The 22,267-nt window shown below is 42.4% G+C and overlaps 2 protein-coding genes across 2 annotated transcripts; one reads left to right on the forward strand and one right to left on the reverse strand.

Annotated features, from left to right (window-relative positions):
* Positions 1-1,709: 1,709 nt before the first annotated feature.
* Positions 1,710-10,934, reverse strand: zc3h7bb (zinc finger CCCH-type containing 7Bb). Its single transcript, XM_053341504.1, has 21 exons — positions 10,769-10,934; positions 9,537-9,598; positions 9,389-9,425; positions 8,997-9,194; positions 8,650-8,808; positions 8,377-8,517; positions 8,186-8,228; positions 7,840-8,081; positions 7,363-7,657; positions 6,961-7,019; positions 6,711-6,810; positions 6,283-6,444; positions 5,980-6,185; positions 5,756-5,856; positions 5,417-5,598; positions 4,629-4,708; positions 4,083-4,351; positions 3,856-3,961; positions 3,268-3,376; positions 2,452-2,585; positions 1,710-2,325 (listed from the first exon to the last, which is right to left on the reverse strand). Exons 2-21 carry the CDS (start codon positions 9,593-9,595, stop codon positions 2,290-2,292), a joined length of 2,718 nt encoding a protein of 905 aa, XP_053197479.1. The 5' UTR covers positions 9,596-9,598; positions 10,769-10,934; the 3' UTR covers positions 1,710-2,289.
* Positions 10,935-13,893: 2,959 nt separating this feature from the next.
* rangap1b (Ran GTPase activating protein 1b) lies at positions 13,894-20,437 on the forward strand. The gene is made up of 16 exons (XM_053341339.1): positions 13,894-13,921; positions 14,239-14,366; positions 14,485-14,612; positions 15,231-15,290; positions 15,377-15,556; positions 15,673-15,807; positions 16,243-16,401; positions 16,483-16,596; positions 16,685-16,784; positions 16,963-17,047; positions 17,150-17,339; positions 17,917-18,000; positions 18,160-18,262; positions 18,396-18,484; positions 18,722-18,843; positions 19,044-20,437. Exons 2-16 carry the CDS (start codon positions 14,255-14,257, stop codon positions 19,126-19,128), a joined length of 1,746 nt encoding a protein of 581 aa, XP_053197314.1. The 5' UTR covers positions 13,894-13,921; positions 14,239-14,254; the 3' UTR covers positions 19,129-20,437.
* Positions 20,438-22,267: the final 1,830 nt, after the last annotated feature.

Below are 22,267 nucleotides of genomic sequence, written 5' to 3' on the forward strand. Positions count from 1 at the left end.
GCACGAACCCCGTCTGGAACAGCCCGCACAGAAGGAAAAATTACAAAATAAAAAGAAATCATTAAGGGAAAAAAAAAAAAAAAATCACTATAGTCATCTAGTTCAGCGATACATGTCATATAGCAATACCTCAATAACAAGAAGTTCTTCTATGTAATCAATACAGGTTTTTCAGGTTATATATTTATTAAGCTTAACCGCTAAGTTATCAATTATTATTAGTAGTATACCATTATTTGGAAATATGTATAATATGTGTGTATATGTATCTGAATATAGACATACCTCCACCGTGCTTCTGTCCACATTTAAAAGGCTAGAATAAGATGGCCACAGATATCCTGCCTCTCTCTCTCTCTCTCTCTCTCTCTGTCTCCGTGCATGTTTTTGCATGTGTGTTCGTGTCACATGTTGATGTGTTTATAGGCACAAAATGTGGTGCGAATTGGTTTCCCGCTCTCGAGCTAGCAGGTTCAGCTCGTGGGGGACGTGATATTTGGGTGCGTATGAGGAACACAGGTTTCTGTTTGAAGGCTGTAAGGGAGCGTGATCGGTTTTCCGGTGAAATGAATGACCCCAGATCGACTGAAGACGTGTCAACTTGCCTTTACCTTCAAACAATCTTAGATATTCTAAACGATCGGCTACAGAAAAAAATATATTCGCCATCATCTTCAAACTTCTCATTAAGCTTTTAATCCTTAAGCTTTCTCTGTCTTTAAATTATCATTCATTTCTCTCTTTTTTTCTCCTTAAATTATTACAAAGCTCTTTTTTTTGTCCCCCTCTCACACAACTGAAGTCTTCTGCAGTATTTTCACTGTGCTTCAGTCCAAGTGAGGTCATCATTTCTTAATGGGCATCTGCGGTCTGATCTGATCTACTGCTGAGAGCAGTTCTAGCCAGGACTCAGTATGTGTGCTGCAGTTCGCTTCTTTAGTAGCCCTCCTACACCAGCTTCACATCTGTGTCAGCTGCTTACCATGACAGTGTGAACTATGTGATGGTGAATAGGCCCCTTTTTTTGTTATTTTGGCAACTGCCTCAAGCCAGTATCTCTCGGAACTTTGGCCGCAAACGTTGAGTTGCGATTTTCATGTTACCTCTCTTTTAGTGAATCTGAGAGGAGCTGACACTGAAGCCTGCTTTGATTCACCATGGCGACTGGCTGACAGCAACTACAAGGTTAACGCGTGAGAGTGTGTGTGTGCGTGTCTGTGCTCGTCCCGAATAGGAACGCTTGGTATGATTACAGAACCAGCTATCAAGGGCTTTTATTTGTTTCTACCAATAAGGAAGAAGGGATGGGGGGTTGGGGGGGGTATAACTGTAATATTACACAAGTTCAGTTCTGGGTATGTAAGTATACTTCCATACATCCCACAACAACAGCGTTGTTCTTAAATGACCGATTTCCTCTTCTTCTTTTTTTAAAGGCCTGTGCAGGCGTTACATTCATAGCGTTCTACCAATATGGCAGAAATTATAACAAGGAAGTACAACTCCCATTGACAAAAAAAAAGGAAAAAAATAATAATCTTGCTGTATTTCCACAACAGGAAGGAGAATAGGATTTGGTTGTTTAATGAGGAGCGTCCACCAAGAGCCTCTTTGAACCAGGCTTCGTAGTTCCTTCAGCCTCAAATCGCCACCGGCAGCACTGAGAGATCGGCTTTTTTTATTTTGGCACTCTAAAAGTCAAAATAGACTTTTCTTTTTTAACAGAAGAGCGCCGTGTTAGAACGAGCTTTGAATTAATGCCGAGCTAAATTTAAGAGCCGCGACCAGCGCGTCTGTCTGGGAATTACTCCAGTGCTGCAAGTATTAATAAAAAAAAGAAAGAAAAAGAAAAGAAGGTACCTGGTGGACACAGACGCTCGATCTCAATAGCACTAGGTAACGCTAATTGATTATTTTAGGAGGGGGGGGGACCTAAAGATGCTGTGTGTAACTGCACGATGATAGAAAACAAGATGCTGAAGCCAAGTCCTGTATGTTCACTAACAAAGCTTTCTCTTTGTATCTGTGCCTATTATATGCTGTGTGTTAATGTGTTTGTATGCGTTTGTATGCGTGTGTGTGTGTGTGTGTGTGTGTGTATGTGGGGTCGACTGTTCTGTCGTGTGTCCGTCTGCTCTCACACTGCTGGCTAGATGCTAGAGGAGGTCAGACTGGTAAGATGACAGACTGTTCGGTTGTAGCTGGTGTGGCAGGCCTGTCTCTCTCTCTCTCTCTCTCTCTTTCTGCAGCTCAGCGCCTGTCAGCTGCCTCCAGTCGACGCGGCAACCCTCAGAGGTCGTCTCCGTCAGACAGCCGCCGGCCTCCCTGAACGACACAGTACAACTCTTAGTCAGACATTCACACAGTAATATAATAGTGTAGTCATTTTTAAGCAGAACATTTTTCTGCTTTTTTTTTTTTAGACATATATAGTGTAACGTGTCCGCTCACCATGCTCTCCGTGTAATCTGCCGTTATGGTGACCTGCTTGTCCTCTGGGGGCGGGGTCACCACCGAGCTGTCTGTGCGCCTGCTCTGATTGGTGAGCTGCAGCCACAGTTCGTACATCTGTTGCATGTCTCTCACTGCGGCGGAGAGAGGTGAAGGACAGGGAGAAAAAAAAAAAAGACCACAATCAGATGATTAGAGTGTAAGTGGAGGGAAGTGGGCACTTTGCCTGAACATCAATGTGATTGCAGCCTTTTGTCTAGACTGTAATGGAGGGCAAAAGGAGAAACAGATCAGAAGATGTGATGAAAAACAGGCCTTGATTAATTTACTTTTTTTTTACTATTATAAAAACTACAAAAAAAAAACACAAAAACCAATAAACTCATTAGATCTATGTGTGAAGTACTGTTTGTATTTTGATATAATCTTTTCAAATTCAGTAGGTGAATCAAGAAAATGTTAATCAAACTCAATTTATTATAATCAACAAGAGTTTAAGAATGGATGAGGCTTGATTTAAAAGGGATGAGTTAGTTTATTAAAATGTCTCCTGAACATCCATATTCAGTTTAACCCTCGGGTCAATTCTGAGATGGGAGGACAAAAGTTGCAGTGTTGACTTGAAGACAACAGGAGGGGTAAACAGAACCTCTCTCTATTTGTACCTGTCAAGTAATGAAAGGTTTGGAAACACAGTGATAAAAATACATCATACAACCCTTATAGTTTATGCACAATTTTGAGCTTCATTTATATTCTGAATCTCTAAATCACCTGATCTGGTTTTTATATACGTTATAGCAAACAGGAGCTTACAGCTGTTGTTCTTCATGTACGTCCACACGTCCCTCTCCTCCAGACTGTGGGCGAACGAGCAGTTTCCAATATAGTGGCACTTCTTCTGTTTCATCACATGCACGCACATCTGGGAGAAACACAGGCCAAAAGTGAAAGTAAAAGTTAAAGAGTGAGTAATGTCACAAACACATTTTTCCTGCTCGAATTAACTAGGTTACGCTTTTATTTTGTAAAAATGTTGCTGTTGTTTATGTCAATTGAGAAAAACTGTTGCAATTGTTACCGGCAAATTTGTTTTAAATGATCACTAAAATGTGTTAATCCTGCATTTACTGGAATGCTGTGTTAATGAATACTTATTTTATAGGATCAACCTCCAAAAAATATCTCTTGGGGGTTGAGGGTAACGTGACAACACCTTCACAGACACAATGTTCTCTAAAGAAGGAGACATAGCTGCGGGGGTTAGGACGTTTACTACAACACCTGTCCCTCAGGGCAAAAAGCAGTCAGCTGGATTTAGCATGTGAGAGACATGAAGGGGGCGGAGAGAGGGAGGAGTAGAGGGAATGTATGTATAAAAGGGAAAAGAAAGGAGGAACTCACGTCGTATTGCTGCGGATAGGTGCGGGAGAAAGGCAGCGGCCGGACCACAACCCACTTCTTTTTCTCAAATGATTTCACCAGCAGGACTCGACGCTCCTTCGTCCAACTGGGGATGCAGAGAGAAAACATGAATACCAACACAAGGAAGCAAACATAACATCTTATAAATAAAAGTCAGTAACACATAAAATGCAACATCAGCTGTAAACATCTGGGCCGAATCCCACCTGTGTCGCGCTTTGGCCGTGCAGTACTTGAGGTTCTTGTCGGGTTCGTTGACCTGTCCTTCTCTCCAGCACTGGCCGCACACAAACTTCATTTTCAGGTTGAGCGGACGCCCCCTTCCCACCCCAGCTCCCAACCCTCCCACCCCGAGCCCTCCCATGGGGCTGACCCCTCCCCCGCCGATACCGTCTCCCCCTCCTCCTCCGCCGCCGCCCATTCCTCCTACTCCTCCCGCATGTACGCTGCTGCTCGGATGGGAGATGTGGATGGGCTGGAGAAGAAAAGAGGGTAAAGGGGGTTTGGTGAACATTGATTATGTAGAAGAATGCGGTTTTGCTTTACACATTTTGTGGCTGTTCGATCCCACAGAGGAGCTTACGGCTTCATTGAACATTATAATAAACACAAATGTGACAAAAACTGGCTGAGGAGGTGTGGTGACTCAGTCAGGGCTCAACTGGAGTGCAGTGGGAGGGAGGAGGGGGAGAGCTGGCCATGTTTAATCATTGAGGGGAAAAAGTGTGAAATACCAAACTTTCCTGCCTCACCTTCTGCTGCTTCTGTGCGTTCTGCTCCAGCCTCTGCCAGTGTCTCTTAGACTCCTGCACCATCTCTTCATGGGTGATTCCTGAAGGAAACATTATAGAAAACACTTTCAATGAAAAAGACATTGCCCGACTATGATTAATAATCAGTTGCTGGTCAGTCTACTATATGCTTATATCAGGCTTTGATGCTGGGAATGACTGTTGCCAAAAGACTCATCTTTGTGGAATGGGTAATCAACCTCTCCCTCTTCTTTTCAAAGATGGATGACTGACATGATCTCAGTCTTGGCTGGACGAGGCCGGAATGGGATGAATTATTCATCCGCTTACTCTCTTACGGCCTTTGTTTGAGACTCAATGTACAGCACTCTAAAGCATCCTGCATAACTGGCAGCTTGAAAGTTAGTTAATCTCACTTTCTATTTGTTTTTCTACTTATTTACCTATTCATTGATCGCTCTCATTATTCCTCTGATTTTTCTTATTCACTTATCATTTTATTTTCACTATTTATGTAACATAAATGTCTGAGCCTGTTATCTGTTTATGTATGTCTTGTTGGTATTATTTGTTTCTTTGTGCCAGAATTATATTAACCATGACAGAAAGCAATGTTGTACTAGATTACATGTTATCGCATGAAGCCTCAGTTAACAGCAAAATGTCCTGAATAAAGGTTAATTCGTAAGACTGACAAACAGAAATAAGACATTTTTAACGTGTGTGTGTGTGTGTGTGTGTGTGTGTGTGTGTGTGTGTGTATGTGTGTGTGTGTGTGTTCTACCCACCGGTGTCCTGCTGCAGGACCCAGCACTTCAGCTCTATGACGGAGTGTGCGAAGGAGCAGCTGTCTTCCCGCTGGCAGCCGTAGCGAACCTCGTGGCGGCACACGTCGAACTGGCAGAGCGGGTGCAGGGGACGCACCTTACTGTAGCGCACATTGGCTGACCTCACCACGTGCACCAGGCACCTGGGGAGCAGAGCAGAGGTACACAATCACACATTTGTCACACATGTCAAATTCTGTAGCTAATGAGCGTCTTTATCCCCTCTGTTTTATCACACTATTAATATGCCTCACTTCAAATCTGAAATCTGTATTTGAGTGAAACGGACAATATGCTCACTTGTTATCGTCGAAGGGGTGTCGAGCTGTGAGGTTTGAACAGACTGCTAAGTTTTCTTTGCTGCGTTTGCTGATGATGCGAGGCTTACTGTCAAAACATTCCTGTGGAAAGAGGAAACGGACACCGATAAGTCAAAGTCTTGTTTCGATGCCACAGAAAAGAAAATCCAGAAAGAGAGAGAGGGGAAAAAATGAACAGTACTGCTTCAATGACTGTGATCTCACCTCACAGAGGAACATGAACATGCCCATGTGGAGCTGCAGCAGCCTGGTGACGCTGAGCGCGCGTCTCTCTGTGCTGCCCAGCGGGTCGAACAGCAGCTCCCGGCTCAGCGCGCCCTTCCTCTCCTGGGTCCACACGTCAATCTCCTCCTGGCAGTAGGCAAACGTGCAGTTCTCCCCATACTGACACTCCTGACGCTCCTGCACCTCTGCAGGACCCAGACAGGGGAGAGAGTGAGAGTGTTAAAAGAGAACTATAAAAACTACTTAACTGCATTTGGCTGCCAAAAAGAATGTGCCACATACCTTTACAGAGTACAAATGCCCCAAGGAAGTTGTTCCGTGCAGGTCGGGGCCGGATCCTCTTCCAGGTGGGGTCATCTATGTTTTTGAGGCGACAGAGCAAAACATCCCTCTTGCATCGATGAGCTGCCTCTGGCTGATATTTGTAGTCCATCACTCGTGGCCCTGTGAACAAAAGGAAAAAGAAGCAGGTGAAATTACACTAAAATCAATAAGGATTTTTTGGAAATGCTTTCTGTCCTTGTGGTTACTGGTTGATGCTGTGTGTCTTTAATGACTTGATATCCCTTAAAAAAACAATGCTTGACTATTTCACACATAACAAAACAGTTGGTGGGCTAAAAGAGAAGGAAGAGCAGCAACATCCCTGTGTGAACATTTTGGAAAAAAAGACAGGAGAGGCTTGTAAGACGTCAGCTGCATGAACAAACCTATTCGGCTGTAACAGGCGTGACAGGCTTGCCGAAACTCATGTGTGGCTGCTAGAGGATTCCTGGAGAGCAGAGACAGGTTGGTTCCTGCTGGACCGTTCTACAGAAGAAAGATGAGGAGAACATAACATAAAGGGATGTTAATTAATGGAACGGCATGACTAAAAGCTCATTTTAAAAATCTGAAGAAAAAAAAAAAAGAAGAGATGATGCAAAGAATGTGAGCGAGTAACGTATGTTTGTTACTCACTGCGTGTGCAGCGTTGTGGTTGCGCATTCCTGGGATGAAGCTGTGACACACTCGTCCCCCTGAGGACCACAGACACAAGGACACTGATGTCAGATGCCATATTTTGAATGGTGCTGACTCACACACTGCCTGCTGCTGATGCGAGTCTCAAGTTAAAGCCAACTCCCTGTGAACTGTGCTCTACTAGCTACGTGAGAGAATGCTAAGACACTGAAACTAATGCTGGTCTGGTTACCTCTGTTACTAATGCTCTGGCTTAAGATGAAACTTAAAAATGTATGTAGCACCATATTTCTGAGTAAAGAACAGTACGACATCTATAGCTAAAAAAATGCACAGTGTCTTCATAGTGCTGAGCTATAGAAAATGAGTGTTAAAATGCGTTTCTAGTCTTCAGCTCACCAGGGAGAGTGTACTCAGACAAGGAGTCCAGCCCGCCAGCGATGACTCCTGCCTTCCCTTCTCCATCTGTGGCCCCGGTGGAGAAGCCTCCCAGTGCGTCCTGCGCCTGGGTGGAGCCCTGGTCCCGCTGGACTAGCGGCGAGTAAGACTCCAGAGGGGGCATGTCACTGATGTTGGAGCTGAAGTAGGCGGGGGGAAGCTGGGGCGACGGGGCGGGGAGGCCGGGGGAGTAAGGAGGCCGGAGACCCACTGCTGTGTTGGGAAGGTTGGTGGGGATAGCACCCTGGACTGGACTCTGGAGCGGGAGACAAGATGGAGACAAGAATTACTTCGCTCTTCCAGACTGATAACACAAATATAACCCTGCAAATTCCACCGGAAGTGTTTCCTCCTGTTATTTACTTTTTCTGCCTTCCATCTCTAACACCTAACAAACAGAAAATGGTGCATGATTGGTTGATTCTGCCCCTCAGTCACCTCACTGACTTTCTTGGGGATGCAATCCAGCAGACTGTCCAGCTTGTCCTTCATAGCGCTGCTTCCGCATTCGTCCATGTGCTCCGAAACGGGGACAGAGTACTGCATAGGAGGCAGGGCCTGGCTGCTGGGGCTCTCCGACAGGTCGGTGCACGGGGTCACCTGTGAGCTCGCGGGGTCGTCGCTGACGGGGATGGGCGTGGCCAAAGGCGCGGGGATGCACTGGGCGCTGGACAGGTCGGCTGAAGAGAAGGAGGAGGAAAACAGAAATGGAAGAAAGGATGAATGAGGGAACTGGATAGGAGTCTGGGAGTGGACGTGTTTATGGTTTGTCAGTTTGCCGTACTTTGCCCGATGTCACGTAGAGATTCCAGCCCATTGGAGGACAGCTAGAGAAAAGGCAAAAGAACATAGCACAGCAGATGTTCATTGAGTCAGTGCATCACTAATATATAAAGTTTGCCTCTTTTTATAAAAACATAAAGCAGTTTTCAATCTGAACACCTGCTAACTCTACAATATGATAGCAGCACCCACCTCTCCTGTAGGTGGAGAAGTCTCCCCATGACTGTCCCCTTCTGTGGCCGTGGACTCTATCTGAGGGCTGACGTAGGCTTTGCGGCCCTTGAGGCCCAGTTTATTGGCCAGATCCTGAGCCAGCTCGCTCACCTGCCTGTCCTGGAAGAACAAAAACACAAGAGGTGACATTTACCACTACTGCTACTTATTTCCAATTTCTGCATGCACTAAAAATGAACTTTAAATGACTGCTGAAAGGTCTTGGCATCAATATTTTCAGTGTTGACATACATGTGGCGCTGTGAGGAGACATTTGGTTCCACACTCGTAGGCCTCTCTGAGTCGTCCCAGCTCCCTCAGACAGATCGCTTTGCGGTACAAAGCCCTGCGACTGCTTTCTGACACACACAGTGCACTGTCACAGTCCTGAACCCCACGCTCATACTCCCTCTGAGACAGAAAAAAACAAGCGTTAGAGAAAAACACATGCAAAATTAGTGTAGTAATAAAGTCTCTACATGTGTTGTCTGACCTCATTTTAAACGGTTTTTGACCTTTAAAAAGTAGAACAGACATCCACTCCCTACTGTGTATTCTACATAAACATCTGCAAGTGACACATCCCCTCCTCTCCTCACCGTCTGGTAGAAGGCAGCCGCCCTGTTGATGTACAAGCTCTCGAGTAGCTCTTGGGGAATGACGAGAGCCTCAGCCTGGGCGTAGCGGGCAACGCTGATACCCTCCCCATACTGCTGGGTCGCCTGACGCCAGTCCCCATCTCGGTAGCAAGAATTGCCCTCATCCAGCAAGTGACACACCAACTGGGTCAGAAACGCCTGAAAGGGAATGGGAGGGAATGATGAGAGTCAACATAAAAAATCATGGGGGGCAGGGGGGAATATGAAATAGTCAGAAAGACAAGATGTGTATGTGAGAGGATGACCACATTGAAGCACATGTTTATATAGAAGGTGTGATATATTAAATCCAACAATTGTGAACAGAAAAGTAGAAAAGTTTTGTTTCAAACCTCATAACTCTCTGGCTCTGGGAAAGGTAATGAGGACCTACAATGAGAAAACAGGGAGGCTGTCAGGGTGACTTCTCCATAGTAGATGTCTGCACTTTGCTCACAACAATGGTTTAGACATTACAAAATACATTACTAATTTACTTACTGGATAAAACTCATTGCTTTCTGAATCTCTTCTCTTCGCTTCAGTCGTTCAGGATCCATAGCCTGAGGGTGGAGACAAGATTGAGACAAGGCAACCAACCACTGTTTTCATTATTGATTCATCTGTCGATTATTTTCCTGATCAACCAATTAGTTGTTTGTTCTATAAAATGGTGAAAAATGTTGATCATTGTTGGCCAAAGGTGACATCCTCAAATGTCTTTTCTTCTTCAGTTTGACTTTACTATCATAGGACAGAAAACATTCACAGAAAACATTCATATTTGAGACGCTGGAATCGGACAATTTAGACCTTTTTTTAAATGTTTTTAAGTGATTCAAAATAATGAATCGACTATAAAAGTATTTGACAATTAATGTATTAGTTTGCATCTAAATGATAAATGGACTAATAGTTGCAGCTCTACTCGCAACAGCTTGAAGTACAACAACAAACTTCTTACACAAACAGTTCTGACAGCTATGGTGAAAATAACCTCAGGTATCATTAACGTCCTGATGAATAAAGTTATATCTCGTAGTTATTAAAAAATAATTGGTAGTATGAAACCAAGGCCTCCATTAAAACACGCTGAACAATCATCGGACTTGCTTAAACCAAACAGCGCGGACAGCTAAAGGGGAGGCTGGCTACTAGTTAGCCTCAGCTATATTTACATTATGTTCATCTGGAAGTGACCCTGGACACTACAGATATATTTAACGCATAATCTGCGGGTATTTTAAAATAGGGGGCGTCTGAATGGTTAAGTTCAAAACGTTAGCCAAAACAATGTTGTGTAAATGATAGCTAACGTTAGCATGTGCTAAACAGGCTAAAAAAGACCGACAATTACAACTAATCATTACGCCCACAACAATGCAACTAAAATAGACCATTTGCATCGGATAAGCTGCTAAAAGTCACCGACGTTCGTGTAACCTAAGTTAACACCACCTGAGTTTACTTACTGATGGTCAGGATTAGCCAGCTAACGCTAACGCTACTACTTCTGACTCGGGCTAAAGGCTAATCACTGTCATTTAGCTTCACTACATAGAAATGCAGAAAGTTAGATTAGCTTGCGAAAATGTAGAGTTTACAGTTTGCAGGAACCAGCTGTTGAGCTGACAGACACTGCACACATACACAGTATTAACTAGCAACTAGATAAGTTAGCTGGCTCACTCTTTAATTCACTAGTGAAGCCCCCACTTAGCACAACGACTCACCCACAGCTCAGTTATTAGCTTGTTTTCAGGTCAGACACACAGCTTCACAGCGCGTTGGCGATACTGAGAGGAAAAAACAAGCCAGCCAAGTATCAGTCAATATCCAAGCGCATATTTGTATATGTAGTGTTCCTGTCATTGACGTGTGGACGGAGCACGATGCTTGCTGTTTTGGACAGAGCAGTACCGCAACAAGTATCCGAGAGCAGAGCGACCACCAGAGGGCAGCAGAACCCCGCTGAGCTTTGATTTATCTGAGCTGTGTTTCACTGGTCATGCTGTGAGTGGTGACTTTATCCTGCAGGTGTGGGAAAAGTATTAAAACCTTCTTATGGTTATGTAGCCTTACTGTGATGTGTATAATGTTTATGATGTAGACTGAGTTTATTACGCATTCTTTTCTCTTCTTTTTTCTTGTTTGCTGCAGTGTTGTAATTTGAATTTCTCCTCTAGGAATCAAATTTAACAGACTGCTATTCATCCATTTGAGTTTAAAATAGGCTACTCCTAACACATACTTAAATTTAGGTGAGTTGTTACATTTGATTATATTACAAATACTAATCACCACTACTATTTGGCCTGATTAAATCTCAGCTGTTAGTTACCTGAAAACAAAGGTTTTGAGAAGCCCCCACGGGTGTTTCTCTTATATGGTTATCCTGCTTTGGGGTCCCCTGGGAAAACAAACATTATTTGTAGCCTAATAATGTGATTTACAATTCAAAATGTTGGAATCAGAAAAAGCTCCTATATCTCTGTACTGGATTTATGCAGCACACTGTGTCCTATTACACTGGACCGTCACTTATTCAGTTAGAGGCTTTATCATAGCTACTGAAGTGAATAAGTGGAATGTTCACCTGTTGTATCCATTATAGACAGCAGAAACAATAAGTACGTGTTGTTGGGAATGTGAGATTGCACAAATGTATTTTGGAGGATAAATCATGTTAATTTTGATACTGGGCCCCTCCACAAGATAAACATGACAGGCAATGATGCAAGACTGTATTAGAGCCTTCATCATTCCATTTGATATTGTGCTTAAAGATCAAATAGACATAAAAATACTCATGCTTGGAACCATCTCATGTGTCTGATTTGTTATTTCCACAAAAAAAGGTATATGAAAAGTATACAAGAATGTATAACTACCATGTTAAATCCTTAGACATCTATGAATATGCAGATATATTTCATTTCAAAAGGTTTATCTACTTCACAGACAATGTCTATTCTCAGTATTTGTACACTGGAGGCTTCAAGTTTCCACATCATGCTTGTGTAAACTGAATATTGGATTAGTTGTGATTGACTTCCAAACACAAGTTTATAGGTCCATCCCTTAAAACTGGATTTTCAATAAACACAGACACAATTTTCCCTTTCAGCAGATTAATGTAGAATAGCCTCCCAAACTCTGCACAAACATCATTCTGCACAGTGAAGCTCAAACATCCAAGTGAAGGAACAAGAAGACACATTTTCAATCCATTCAACAATTATAAACCAATGGACACAGAGAAAATGTGGGTTTTTTTGAGCCCTCAACGGCATAGTGTAGTTACCTGTGTTGGCCAGTTGGTAATCAGGCGTCTCTCAGGTGGAGGTGTGTTTGTAACTGCAGGAGGATCGACATTAGTCTCTGGATCAGTCTTCTGGCTGATGATGGCTTTGTTCTCTTTGCTCTGGAGCTCCAGGTCCTCACTGAGACTGAGAATGGTCTCACTCCTGGACTCCAACTCTTCACATGATTCAACCAGATCATGTTCTCTGCTCTCTTGCAGGCCTGCCTCCTCACTGATGAGCGTCCTCATAGACTTCATAAACTCCAACGTGTTTATGAAGTAAGCAAACACCCCTTTAAAAAGTGACCCTAGCTTTGCAGAAGCATGCAAAGTTCCTCGAATAACTTTTACTGGCACTTCAACGATAGCCATGCTGAGTGAGGACGACAAATTGTGGCCAAAACAATACAACAACAACCCCTCCTGGTGTTTCCTAAAGTCTCTCTTCTTCTCTGCTGCAAATGTACATCACAACCTGATCACCACCTGTCCCGATTTGGCGTAAAGTCAGCGCAAATTCAGGCTGATGTAAACTTTCAAAGTATGCACTACATTTTAGTAAAGTAAAGCATTAATGACCTGCCTTTACATATTGACGCAAGTTCAGTTCAATAGGTTAAGTAGTGAATGGAAAAGTTTGTTAGGTAGCTTTAATTAAAAAAGATAAAAGCCCGAACTCAATTTAAACTCGGTGGTGGACTTTTTTTTTTTTTTTTTTTAATGAAATTTGCTTCTATAAAATTTCCTGTCTTCAATTTTATATATATACAAACATTGAAGACAGGAAATGTTTTTTTTTATGGAATTATTTGCTTCTATAACATTTCATGTCCAGGAAATATTTATAAAATATTAATGAAATAATAATGTCTGTTTATATATAGTCTTCATTAGGTACACCTGTGCAATCTAATTCAATCCAATACAACAGCTCTCCTTTTTTCGATTTTTTAAAATACATTTTCAGATTTTGTTAACATTGTCAAAAAAGTGACCATTCTACTTTATGTTTATTACTGAGGCTGTACTAAGTGGTGGTGGTGTACTGGGTTGCATTATATATTGACTGGTGTTCCTAATATTTTCCTGTCTCATGTATGTAAATGGCTGTTGTATTGGATTGCATTAGATTGCACAGATGTACCTAACAAAGAGGCCAGTGAATGTATATTCATTTACTGTTTTTACTGTAATGAAGCCTCCAAGTGAAAATATTTCACACAACACATTTTACCGGAGGGGCAATAAACACTGAATTAATTTTAATGTTCTACTACTATACCATGCTTTAGAAATATATTCAGAAAATATTCTCAAAAAAATATATTAACTTATATAATATTTTTACAAACAAATTATATTTTATGTTAGTACTCAGGACTGATGAATTAATAATATCCTGAATATTTACAGAGGAACCAGCAGATGGCGCCAACACACCTGCACGTTGCACGTCCAGAGCCACCGTGACGTGAGCGGAACCGGGCATGACGTCACTTGGTTTGGCAACCGGCGCTAAAGCAACGGCGGCGTGAGTGTGTGTTGAAGCTTCACTTTCTTTACGCGGACATTACTTCTTGAGGTGAGGCACAGTGTTTGTTAACAGTTATCTTTCACCCTTATGACGATATTATGACTGAGCCGCCGGCTGAGAAACACGATAATTCAACTTTTATACAGTCACATTAGTTTTAAAGGAGCTAACCGTTAGTGTATGTTAATACCAACTAGCACCTGTGAAGCTAGTAGCTAACGTCATTGTTAGTATTTGTGTTGATAAAGAACATGATTAAACCAAGTTTAAAGTGTGTCAATATTTGGTTTTGTTTACTCATTTAAATATCACTTCTTCTGGCTTTGGATGTTGACTCTTCTCCCCTTATGACTGACTTCTGGAAGTCTCCATAGAGTCATTATGGCTTCAGATGACATCTCTCAGCTGGCTGATGCTCTCTCCAAGACACATGTCGGGGATGGAGAGTTGAGCTACAAGGGCCTGGGACTGAAGCTGGACAACGCTGAGTCAGGTCAGATGCTTGGCAGTAGCAGAAATGGATTTCAGTGCGTTGTTGGTGTAAGTGTTTCCTCTTCCGATAACCTCCTTTCTCTTTCTCTCTCTCGCTCTCTGTCTCTGTGCTCTTACAGTGGAGGAGCTGGTCCGTGACATCGAGCAGTACCACGGACTGAGAGCTCTACGCCTAGAGGGGAACACTCTGGGAGTGGATGCAGCCCGAGCCATCGCCAAGGCTCTCGAGAACAAAGATCTGCTCCAGGTACTCCTCATTTCATGGTTTGAAGTCCCTGATAAGTAAGCATGAGCCATATCACAAAATTCAGCAGTAATTGATAAAGTAGTCTTAATTTGGGGAGTTGTCATCATCTTGAATCAGTGTTAGGAGAACAACATCAACATGATAAACATTTGATTTTAGGAGCAGGTTGATATTATACAGCTGAACAGCTAAAACCTGTTCATGTAACTGCTGGATGGCAACAAAAGCAGGAATGTTAGTATCTGTTTAATCACTCTTGAAGTGCACAGTGCAGCATGTTTATCTCTTTATCACTACAGCTGGTGTTCACTTTAAACCTTTGAGCCCAGTAATTATAAATGCTTCCATGCCAAGTGCTTTAAATACCCTGATGTACACTTTCCAAACTGCTCAAATGCATCAAGGTTTTTATTCCTTGCTCAAAGCAGCTTTGCTAAAGTGGACATATTTTTGTTAATAAAACTAAGAATTTGATAAATCATTCATGCCAGCTGTCAGTACGTTTGTCCAATTTGGTTGGCATTGGATTTATTATGGTTCAAATGGAGCCTCATAGTATTGATAGATGCAACACTCCACGCTGTTTACACTCTGTTAACATCTCTTTGTGTCTTTCAGAGTTGCTATTGGAGTGACCTTTTCACTGGGAGGCTTCGTTCTGAAATCCCAACAGCCCTGGTGAGAATTTCACAGACTGGTATACTAAAGATTTTTTTCATGGGTTTATGCATAGTTTCCACATCCTCTTCTTATGCTCTCATCAGAGGTCCCTGGGCAGTGGATTGATGAGTGCAGGGGCCAGGCTGACTGAGCTGGACCTGAGTGATAACGCCTTCGGGCCAGACGGCGTGAAGGGAATTGAACAGCTGCTGAAGAGCCCGTCCTGCCACACCCTGAGGGAGCTTAGGCTCAACAACTGTGGGATGGGAATCGGAGGAGGGAAGGTAAGCTGGCAGCCATGCTGAATGCCTTGATGTGTTTTGACTTGTCACTGTCACAGAAAGGTATAATACATGTTCGCATTGGTACTGCCAGTGACTGTGCTGTTTGGTTTGTGTAGATTCTGGCTGAAGCTCTGATCGAGTGCCACAGACAGTCATCAGCCCTCGGGGCGCCACTCAAACTGAGAGTGTTTATCGCAGGGAGGAACCGCCTGGAGAATGAAGGAGCCAGCGCCCTGGCCAAAGCCTTCCAGGTAAAAAACACACAATAATACACAGATTACAGCTACACAGCCAAAAGATATTAAATTATAAGATGATTGACTTCTAAAACCTTCACTGTGAGGAACTGCTGATTTTCTTTGTTTTATATATTCATAAATGGAATATCTTTTTATTTTGGACTGTTGGTCAGACAAAAGAAGACATTTAAAGATGGAAGTTTTAGGAAATTGTGATATTTTCCCTCCCACTATTTTTTATAGACAGATTAATTGAGAAAATGGTCATCAACTGTGTCTCCATGTAGTTTATATTTGCGCTGATATAGTGTAACAGATACCTGCATTATACCCGTTGTAATTTCGCTCGCATGTTTTAAAGTCACATTTGTAAGAATCATAGCAGTCCTGATAGGTAATTTCTATAGAAGCCAGTTATTAATAACAGTTTGTGTTTCCTCATGTAAGCTGATGGGCAGCCTGGAGGAGGTCCACATGCCTCAGAATGGAATCAACTACGCGGGTGTGATGGCATTAGCGTCCGCCATGCGACACAACCCAGAGCTCCGTGTCCTCAACTTCAACGATAACACCTTCACAAAGAGGGGAACGCTGGCCATGGCACAGGTGAGGCCTGTTATTTTACAGATAATACATACAAACAAGGTGGATATTGCAAGTGTGTTTGACTCTGTCCTGTCCCCGCAGGCTCTGAGGCACCTGAGGAATGTCCAGGCCATCAACTTTGGCGACTGTCTGGTCCGCTGTGAGGGAGCCATCGCCCTCGCTGCAGTCCTGAGAGAGGGGCTGCCCATCCTGAAGGTCAGTCATCAGAGGTCATTTAAGTTCAGGCGTCTAGTCTGTATATGTCTTCTTGATCACAGTGTTCTGACGTGTGTCTCATCTGCAGGAGCTCAATCTGTCATTCGGTGAGATTACTGAGGCAGCGGCGCTAGTGGTGGCTCAGGCTGCCATGGACAAACCTACCATGGAGAAAGTGGATCTGAACGGTACACACTGACTGTTTTCAATGTAGAAGAGGCAGTCATATGCCCGTTGTGTTATAAATGCAGGAGAATTTGTGGAATGGTCTTGTATAACTATTGAATATGATGAAAATATTGGAAAAAACAATATTGTAAGAAATGAGCAAAGGTTAAGAATGACTGTTGTCTGTGACTCTGACAGGAAACTGCTTGGGAGAGGAGGGCTGTGAGGCTTTGAGGGAAGCTATGGAGAACTTACACAAAGGAGACATGCTGGCATCACTCAGGTAACAAGTGTGTGTGTTTGTGTAACAACGGACATATTTTCACATCTGTTCGTTTAACACTAAAAAGGTCAAATTTGGTTCTTCTCTGCCTTTCTTCTTTAGTGACGACGAAGGAGAACCTGATGATGAAGACGATGAAGACGGCGAAGAAAACAATGATGGCGAGGAAGAGCAGGAGGAGGAAGAGGATGTGAGCGACCACTGCAATGAAGATAATGAAGAGGACGGTGAATTTATGAAGGAAAATGGAATGTCGAGAAAAGACGACAGTCCTGCTAAACCTCAGAGTCCAGTAAGATGACACCAGATACAACTACTAGACACACAGTGACAAACATTTAATACTGGGTCTATTTTGCTTATTAACAAGTAATATTGTATATGAATTGAAAGCTTGTAAATTAACCCTGTTTAACTAAATCATTTACATCACAAATATATTAAAGTTTCATGTTAAAAAATGAATATCATTGGTAGGGATTCTCAGTCCTGATACCTGGGCTTTGGATATCAGCCGATGCCAAGTACCGATGTTACTGTTCAGTTAATACGCTGTTGCTGTATGCCTAACAGTAACAGTAACAGTAACAGTAGTGGACGAGACTGGGATCATTTTTTTTATGTGTGAGGCTGAGGTAAAAAAACAGATTGAAATTTAGTGAGTTATTTATTACAATAATGGTATCTAATACCAGATCATCCCATTGTCACCAATACCCGATCCAGCTATCTGAGTCAGTGTCAGACTCATATCGGTATCTGTGCGTCTCTAATCATTGGTAAATCCTGCAGTAAACATCATACTGAGGTCTTGAAAGCCTCTCAAATGTTTGCTTCTCAGTCATGTTTGTTTTGTGTTTGTTCCTCAGGCAGAGATAATGTCTTTCCTTAGCTGCCCGTCTGCTGAGAAGCTTCTTCAGCTGGGAGAGATGAAGACAGATCTGCAGCAACAGGTGGGAATAATTTTTAAAAAAAAGAAAAAGTGTCTTCTATTTCATCTGATGTAAGTGTTCTTTGTGATGTTTGGATTTGTTTTGAAGTGCTGGTTTGGGTGTACGATGTTAGCAGTGAATAGATATGCTGAGACTCTTCTCTCTCTCCTCTCTCACCAGGTGGATGCGACAGACCCACACAACGCTGCTGATGTGTTTCTGAATATCACGTCTTTGTACAGCGAGGAACCAGAGACCAAGGCCGCTGTTCTGGAAACCACAGGTGCATAAAACACACACTGACACTAAGGTTTCCTTTCTTTTACTCATATTGACCCTGGTCTCGTTTTTACAGTAACTTTAATAATGCAATGCAAGTGGATAGTTTTAATGACTGGTATCTCTGTGTCTCTCAGACTCGTTGCTGAAGAAGCTCCTCTGTGGTTCAGCCCTCCCGTCATACTGCTTCCTGTCCACACTGCTTGTCAGGATGGGACTCCTGAAGGTACAGTACTGCTTTCACTTTGGCACCCCCTGCTGTCAAATCTTAAGTACTGCAAATGTTTCTGTTCACAGTTTGTCATTTCCTATGATAAAAAGTAAAAGAAAATAAAAACCCCCAATCCAAAATCCTTTCAGAATGTCTTACATTTGTCACATCATCAAATGTCTGATGTAACCAAGTGTTGGTTCAACCTGTGTCACGTGACTTAGTTCTTTACTTTTCTGTCCTGTGTTTCAGGGAGAGGGGAAGGTGAAGAAGGTTTCGCTGGTCCCAGGTCAGCTCCTGTGTTTGGAACATGCCGTCCAGCAGGACTACTTCACCCAGCACCAAGCCTCACTGCTTCACACCTTCCTGTCCAAGTAAGACCTTCATCTTCTGTCTACACAAGTCTGAGGCTTACATTCACCCATCACTCAATGTGGTTGTTTTGGTTTTCATCTGAACGTAGTGAGAAAATGTGTTGTCCCTTTTTAACATTTTATTAAAGTCTAACCTGAGAAGGATGCACTTTATTTTTTTTAAAGTCTAATATGTGATGTGTTTGTGTGTGAATGTGCAGGAACGGCGACGCTCTCAAGTCCTGCAGCAGCAGCAAAGAGAGGCTGAACTCTGCTCTGGAGAAAAGGTGCCTCGACCAACACTGATCAACCACTGCCAACGCCGACACAGGAAAACACACACACACACACACACACACACACTGTACTGACATTCATCTTTTTACATACAGGGAAGCTTTTACACTTGAACAAGGGACAAATACGACCACTGATCTCCACTTATCTTGACTTGTATATTTTATGAAGACATGACAAAGACTGTCCAGAATGCCTTCTGATTTTTATTTTTCTACTTATGCTAAAATATTTTTTTATAGAAAATATACATACAAATAATAAAAATATAGAACTTCATATCAGTTAACCTGGGGTTTATGTTTAAAAAAAACCAAACTGATTGTCTAATGTTAGCTCCACTCAAACTTACAATGTCAGTCTGACACCTTGTGTAGCATATTGCTTCACATTTAGTGAAGCATGTCATTTTATATTGTTTTAAATGTTATTGTTAAATCTTGGAACAAAGCTGCGCACCTCTTTCAGATGAGGTTACTGAGGTCTTATTACTGGTGAGTCTGGAAATTGGCAACATAAGGCAGATACTTTTAAAGTGATTAAAGATTTGCTGAGTCAGACCTGCATCACACTGATATTCGCTGCTGTGAAAACTTCACTATTGGAGATATGAGGTATACTTAGTAGGGACAAAACCATTATTCGTGTAAATCAAACAGAACAAAAAAAGTTCAGAATAAATTCATCATAAATAAAGAGCTGGCTTTATTGCTCCATTTTATTGATATGATGCATTACACACTGTTTTGTTTGTTGTTGCATATCTGAAAAGAATAAAAGGGAAGGAAAACCAAGTTTTAGGGCACAGACATGCTGCTGCTGCTCGTAAGGTTCAGTCAAGTCAGGGCGCTGTGTGCATCAGACTGTGAGCAGGAATGAGCTTCTGACACACACACATTCACATACACACACACACACACACACACACACTCATGAACTTGAATACACACCGCATGTGTGCATCACCCTGCACTGAGCACAGTCATAACACTGCACAGCTCAGGGGACCGCTATCACTTCTACCTGCTGTTTCTCTCTCGTCTTCGCAATCCATATTCAACATTCTTATTAAAATAAATCGTGCTCTTGTATGACTTTGTGTCACACGCAATCAATTGTAATGTCTTACCTCATGTAGCTGTTTATGCTCGTTGGTGATGTTTTAGAGCATTAAAGGGAATGGGTGAGAACGGGATGTTCTTTAATGGCATTTAGATAATCTTCTGAATAACATAGACAATGAGGATTACACGTGTATTGTTATGTTTGTTTAATGTTTTGTACTGAAGCTTTGTCATAAATTTAACTAATCTAACAAGCCTGACTGTTTGTCTGTGAATGTGTCCGTCAACATGCTTCTTAAAATGTACATTTTCCTCAGTAGTTCTTAGATAAGACAGCATCTTTGGTGAAGATATTTTTTCAAAATCTGCAGATATTGTTGCAAATACTGGACCTGGATGAGAATAAGAGTTGATATTGTAAGCCCTTTTATATTGGAGCTGTAACTCAGCTACAAGAAAACTACAAGTTGTTTTTTTTTTGGTTGAACTATTCCTTTAACGGGTGTTAGAGGAGGTGTGTGTCGGGGGGAGTGGCAGTGAATGGAGGGATAAACGGAGTTTGTTTTGGATGGGGGACAGCCGGGGGAAGAGCAGCAGAGGGGGCAGAGACCGTGAGAGAGTCGGCGGCCAGTAACGACCAGCAGCAAGACGGAACCAAGGTGAGTCCTCTCTGTGCGTAAAATGGCTTTCCATTGACTGAAATGATCACACATTATCATCTCAAACATGTATTAATTAGTGTGTCTAGACTATGAAGGCGAAGGATCATTTGAACACTTACTAATTAATCAAACTTAAAATTGAATGCTCAAATTACTCGGGTCATTAAACGAGTATTTCCAAAAGTTAATTGAATGTCCGTTTACGCACAGAGTCACGTTCATATCAAACATTATTTTTAGGAATTATTTCAAAGTATTTTCTGGTTTAAGTATTCAGAGCCAATGGGGGAGCACTCCTCACTGTCCCTGACCAGGGGACACACATTTTTTCAGGGGAAACGCATTTTGGCACAACACCGGAGACAGACACTGTGCGTCTTTGTGCGCGGCCGGCGCGGCTGCCCCTCTGCGGTCTGGGCTGTGTTGATCCCTGGGGGGAAGCGGACAAACAGTCCGGCGGGGGGAAATTCCTCCGTCTCTAGTTTCTTTGCCCCTTTCTGCTCAGTGGATGTTAGAAACAAAACATATGATGCTGCTACAGTATCAAGACGTTTCCTTTTGGCTACTGGTTGGTTTCCCTGCAGCCTTAAATAGGGCTGAAGAGTTTGATTCAAACTAGAGGACAGTTTCTGGCATTCTGAGACAATAAAAAGATAATTTTCCCCATTCATACCAACTTAATAATTGTTGACTTCAAATGTGCATAACAAATTCATTTAACTGCTGTCTGTGCTGTGCACTCATGGGTGCCAGTCAGGTCCATCTCTGGCAGGATTTGGTGCAGCAGTTTTCACAGAAAGGTTTTAGGCATGGCACTATTTCACCGTGTCAACATTCTGAGACTCCAAATTTCAGGGCATGGAGCTGTGGAGCTTTTCATGTCCATTCCTGCGGATCAAGACTGTTGATCCGACATGGGAATGTGGTTTTAAGGCATTCCAGTGAAGACTATGGCTGCCCGATCTGACCAAAATGACACTAATCCCCCAAAAGTACAGAATGATGGAGATATTTATAATCAAACTGAGCTGCACTAAGAAAAAAAGTAAAACAATGACACACAACTTTTGTAATAGAGTAAAACATTTTCAAGTGATAGTGTGGTAGTGTAATGTACAGTGTAGGTACAGTACCAGTCAAAAGTTTGGACACACCTTCCCATTCCCTTGAATGACAAAGTGTGTCCAAACCATTGAATGGTACTGTAAATCCTCTCATACTCTGTAGCTTATATAGCTTCACTACATAGTAACAGGTTGCATCATAGGGTCTGTATGTGAAATGGGGGCCTCTGTTTGTGTCTGAATTTGGAAAACTTATAAAATGTTGATAACACCTGCACAGGCAAAAATTCTGCATGAGATTAGATGCCGTAAACATTTATCTACATCCAAAACTGTGGCTCTTAAAGCACTGGGGTAT

This window comes from Scomber japonicus, chromosome 20 (genome assembly GCF_027409825.1).
Source record: "Scomber japonicus isolate fScoJap1 chromosome 20, fScoJap1.pri, whole genome shotgun sequence".
Classification (NCBI taxonomy): domain Eukaryota; kingdom Metazoa; phylum Chordata; class Actinopteri; order Scombriformes; family Scombridae; genus Scomber; species Scomber japonicus.

Excerpts from the sequence above, each read along its gene's own strand:
- zc3h7bb (XM_053341504.1), bottom strand. The coding sequence starts at position 9,595 with ATGGATCCTGAACGACTGAAGCGAAGAGAAGAGATTCAGAAAGCAATG. Across the intron at positions 6,445-6,710 it reads CGCCTGTTACAGCCGAATAG|GGCCACGAGTGATGGACTAC; the intron begins GTTTGTTCATGC and ends TTTTGTTCACAG. Across the intron at positions 5,599-5,755 it reads CACCCCTTCGACGATAACAA|GTGCCTGGTGCACGTGGTGA; the intron begins GTGAGCATATTG and ends TCTGCTCCCCAG.
- rangap1b (XM_053341339.1), top strand. The coding sequence starts at position 14,255 with ATGGCTTCAGATGACATCTCTCAGCTGGCTGATGCTCTCTCCAAGACA. Across the intron at positions 15,808-16,242 it reads CCCTGGCCAAAGCCTTCCAG|CTGATGGGCAGCCTGGAGGA; the intron begins GTAAAAAACACA and ends TCCTCATGTAAG. Across the intron at positions 18,844-19,043 it reads CTTCACACCTTCCTGTCCAA|GAACGGCGACGCTCTCAAGT; the intron begins GTAAGACCTTCA and ends GTGAATGTGCAG.